At 28.3% G+C, this 5377-nt stretch overlaps 1 protein-coding gene across 1 annotated transcript; it reads left to right on the top strand.

Moving 5' to 3' along the window:
* Nucleotides 1-529: 529 nt before the first annotated feature.
* Nucleotides 530-1366, top strand: LOC133038325 (uncharacterized). The gene has a single exon (XM_061116439.1). It carries the CDS (start codon nucleotides 530-532, stop codon nucleotides 1364-1366), a length of 837 nt encoding a protein of 278 aa, XP_060972422.1.
* The last annotated feature ends 4011 nt before the right edge of the window (nucleotides 1367-5377 follow it).

The following is a 5377-nucleotide window of genomic DNA, read 5'->3' as shown; positions in this document are numbered from 1 at the left end:
TCTTCTTTTTATTCAAAAAGATTGTGTCTTCCTATATTATTAGAGAGCGCACTAATGGGGTTTTCCAACTTGTTCCCCATTCATAAAGACTGCTTCTCTACCCTATAATCAATTGGATTATCTATTTCTTTCGTGCAAAACACTATAATATATTGAGGGCATTTTTCATTATTTTACAATTAAATTTACTATATTAGCCTTAAAAAGTACTATATTAGGTGCAAACAAATTTATTTACATAATCTAATACTGTACTATTATTATAAATAATGTGTTGTGTCTATTAATACAATTAATTATAGAAGTTACTATATATATAATATATTTAAAAAAATAAACATCATTTAATATTAAATTGCATAATATTTATATGGGGTAATTTCCCTAAAAAGTCTTTAATATGTTATATTAATAACTAATCAATGTCCCACCAAAGGTACTTCATTTTTTGTGGCGCTCCCTTTCTGAAACTCTTCCCACGAAGGTTCAGTTGGCCTCAAGACATGTTCCCTTGGATCTGCAGTGTCCCATGTGTAATTTTGAGGATGAATCTATTGTGCACTTATTGATACAATGCTCCTTTGCCCAAAGCTGTTGGCATAGATCATCTTTAAATGTAGCGGCCTTATTGGATGGAAAGTTCTCAACCTGGTTTGAATTGTTTGTCATGCCCTCTAGCCCTGATGTTAGAGAAGAAGCTGTCATGATTTGTTGGGCCATCTGGAATGCCCGTAATGCGTTCATTTGGAAAGGTAAGAGCACCTCAGCTTCAGATGTAATTTTGTCTGCTAGAGTCAACCTTAATCAATGGAAAAATGCTCAATTGAAAAAGAAGGGTCCTTTATTTTTGGCTTCGGGTGAAAATGAAGGAAGTGAGCATTGGTCTAAACCGGTTACTAATACGATTAAGGTCAACGTAGACGGAGCTATCTTTGAGGCGGAAGGATGGTATGGGACTGGCTTAGTGGCTCGTAATTGCCATGGCCAACTCCTTGAAGCTCTTTCAAGTAGTAAACCGGGACACTTCGAGGCTGCTGTGGTGGAAGCGATGGGCATTAAGGAAGCGCTTAGCTGGATCAAAGACAAGCAGTGGCATGATGTTCAGCTGGAAACCGATTGTCTTGTGGTTGTCCAAGCTGTTCACTCTTCAGTTCTTCTACGTTCCCCCTTTGGCGTGGTGATTCAAGAGTGCAAAGAGTTGCTTGATTCTTTAAAATCTGTTCAGATTCATTTTGTTAAACGTTCTGCTAACAAGGCTGCCCATTATATGGCTCGCAGCTCTTGTTTTCACTCAGTTCGTATGTTTACCGAGAGTACTGCTCCGGTTGATCTTTTAAACATTGTAATGGTTGATTCAATTTGCTAATAAAATGTCACCATTTTACCTCAAAAAAAAAAAAAAAAAAAAAAAAAATAACTAATCAAAAATAAATCATGTATATTAAGACTATTTTTTTTTAACATAAATCCTAATATAGTTGAGGCTTTGAAAATAAGATTTTTGTTGTGATTAATTATTATTAATATTATTAAAATACCGTTTTTATTAATTGATATACAATGAATATAAACAAAACTGTACTATATAATTATATGATTGAAAAAGTGATTAAATTAAATATATAGCTTTTAATTATTATAAATAAATTAAAACGTGATTTTTATTGTATTATATATGATTTATAATTAAACAAAATTTGTTAAAAAAATTCGAATATGTAATTGATAAAATTTTTAAAACTGCTACTACTACAAAAACCCCTTTTGGAGGCGGTTTTTAAGCCCTTTCAGCGTCGATTTTTGCAAAATTCGCTACCGACGCTGATCAGGGCGACGCTGAAGGGTTTATATGAACCGACGCCATATGTACCCCTATGGCGTCGGTTATTATGAAATAACCGACTCCGTAGGGGTTTCCTAAAATTTTTTTCAGCTTTAATTAATATATTTTTTTTTACATTTATTAAAAATCTAAATTTATTTTTGTATTATTAATTAAATTAAATTAAAGCATAAATAAAATTAAATTAAAAAGTTAAATAAATACAAATTTACATTGCTCTAAGTGTTTGTATATTAGGTATTTTTTTTATTAATATTTTATATTTTATAATATGTGTTTGTATTCTAGTATTTTAGTATCACTTTTATAATTTTTTAAGTTATGTTTTATATAATAATTGGTATATTGAATAATAAAATAATGTGTAATATTTTAATTTTTATGTAATTTAATATTTTTATACATTTAAATTTTATAATATGGGTTTGTATTTTTCTAGTATATTATTATTATTTTTATAATTTTTTAAGTTATGTTTTGTATAATAATTAGTTTATTGAATAATAAAATAATATGTAATATTTTAATTTTTGTGTAATTTAATATTTTTATACATTTAAATTTTATAATATGGGTTTGTATTTTTCTAGTATATTAGTATTATTTTTATAATTTTTGAAGTTATGTTTTGTTTTGTATAATAATTAGTTTATTGAATAATAAAGGAATGTGTAATATTTTAATTTTTATGTAATTTAATATTTTTATACAATTAAATTTTATAATATGCGTTTGTATTTTTCTAGTATATTATTATTATTTTTATAATTTTTTAAGTTATGTTTTGTATAATAATTAGTTTATTGAATAATAAAATAATGTGTAATATTTTAATTTTTATGTAATTTAATATTTTTATACATTTAAATTTTATAATATGGGTTTGTATTTTTCTAGTATATTCGTATTATTTTTATAATTTTTTAAGTTATGTTTTGTATAATAATTCGTATATTATCCCAATATTTTTGTATTTTTTTTAGCTTACTATATCTATCCTTAACACTCAACAATATCTATCCTATGTATTAATATTATTCGAAAATTACTCTAAGTATTTAAGGATTATCTAAATATATATAAAAAATATTCTTATAAAAGTAAGTTAAAGAAAACATACCTTATACTAAAAATTATGTACTTGACTTTCGATAAAGTCACTTCCGATAAAATCCTGACAACCAAGTTTAAGAGAAACTAAAATTAAATATTATCCTAATTCTACCAAAATTTCGGCAGCATAACGGCTATAATTGAACGTTTTCAAAAAATTTAAACCTATTAATAACATTTTGCTAACACCATTAATAAACAAAATTTGAGAACCTTTCAAATATGAACTTTGACATTGATAATCATGCTACTAACACGAACATGTTTTGAGTCAAATATAAAGACCTACTAAGTATAATAAATGCATAGACACATCAATTAGATTATACAAGACAAGTGCCTAAAGTAACAAACAAAACAAATGTGACCTAATTTCACGAACATGTTTTGAGTCAAATATAAAGACCTACTAACACGAACATGTTTTGAGTCAAATATGAATGTGTTATGTAACCTAATTTCTTACAACTAGCGAGTAATAACCTAGTTATTTATGTTATGCACTTTTCCTTTAACATTTATGTTTTTTATAATAAAATTTGGTCCAAATTCAACCGAAATTTTGGCAGCATAACGGCTGTAATTGGACGTTCCCAAAAATTTTAAAAGTGCCTAAAGTAACAAACAAAATAAATATAACAATACAGAACAAAGAAACTAACATAAACAATGCAAAATTTATCCACCCATCCGACCGCAGTACATGTATTCGCAGAACCTACTTCACTACGGATGAATATTTAAGATATTCAAACTCAACTAAGCATGCATTGATAATTAATTATACTAACAAAAGGTTAGCAGATGGATATACCTATTGCAAATCCGATGAACACCGAAATATGTCGACACTCAAATGTTAGCACACAACCTATAACATAATGCAATATACAACCAATTTAAAATTTTAATTATTAAATTACTTACTAGTTATTAAACAAAGTAGCAAGTTACTAGCTAGTTACTAATTTCCATAGTAAATTTTTTTAAAAATAACATATAAATATATATACATATATAATCAATTATATATTCTCACTAAATTTATATATTCTCTAAACTAATTAAATTCCTACTACCTCTCATTCTCATTCACAACAAATATATATACAATACAAATACACAAAATACACAAATAGTATATACACACAAGATATATATAAACACATATTCAATAATAAAACACAAAATATATACATATATATTATATATCAAGTTAATAAATATTTACCTTATAAACGCAATCCGGCGATAAAATGCTACAAAAATCCGACCCCCTCTAGAACACACACAATATAATATTAATTAAATAAAAAAATTCTAAAAAAATTTACAAAAACGAAATAATACCAATGTACATAAATAAAATGAATAGAAAGCATATTTATACCTTAATAGACGTTGAGACTCAACGTTTTCTCCGCTAAAATCGGTGGTCGGAGTTATACCCACCACCTTTCTTTATAATAGGTTCGGTTTGGTATATAGAGGGGAAAAAAACTAAACTTTTTTACAGTATAGGTTTAGGTATAGAAAATAGAAGATTTTAAGATAAAAATGGGGTAAAATGGTTAAGAAATGAGGGAGAATGAGGTTGTTTTAGTGGTGGTTGGCGAGGGTTTTTTCGTGGGTTTGGGGCTGCTGTGGGTGGCTGTTCTTCGTGTTCAGCAAGGTGTGAAATGAGGAAGTGAGGAAGACGAAGCAGAAAAGGGTCTGATATATAACCCTATGGCGTCGGTTATTAGGTATTAACCGACGCCATAGGTGCCACGTGTCGAATAAAGGTGGCATCTATGGCGTCGGTTAATACCTAATAACCGACGCCATAGGGTTATATAAAAAAACCCTGATTTTCCCAACCCCAACCGACGGCATAGATATATATACATTCTATACCTACGGTTTTTACCAAAAAACCGCCTCTAAATGTCAATGCAGATATTTTCACCCCCTTTAGCTTCCCTTTTTATAAATTGGGTTGAAAAAAGGGAAGCTAAAGGCTTACATTGTAGTAGTGTGCACAAAACGTGACCCTATTCCTTATTAATTATGCGCTAGTTGCAATAAGGGTTTCTATGTAAAATTTCGTAAAGATACAAAAAAAAAAAACTGTTTTGAAGTGTAAAAATAAAAAAAACCCCCTTTTTTCTATAATAGGTATCTTAGGCCCAAATTTTATATTATTAGCTTCGTAAATTAAACAAAAAAGAAAATTTAAAGGTTTTTTTTTTAAAAAAAAAAAATACGGACTAACAATCGCATCTTCTTCCTCCTTCGTTCCCAACCACACCAGAGCATTCTCTCCTCCATTTTCCTTCTCAATTGAGGCATGATTTCAACTCTAAAAAAATGCCCAAGCTGTGTAATAACAAGACCACAAAGTAGATCTGAACGACAAAATGATTAACCCTGACAAATCTA

This window comes from Cannabis sativa, chromosome 5 (assembly GCF_029168945.1).
Source record: "Cannabis sativa cultivar Pink pepper isolate KNU-18-1 chromosome 5, ASM2916894v1, whole genome shotgun sequence".
In the NCBI taxonomy this organism is placed as follows: domain Eukaryota; kingdom Viridiplantae; phylum Streptophyta; class Magnoliopsida; order Rosales; family Cannabaceae; genus Cannabis; species Cannabis sativa.
The sequence above is the reverse complement of the archived record's forward strand: the minus strand, read 5'-3'. Positions and strand labels throughout refer to the sequence as shown.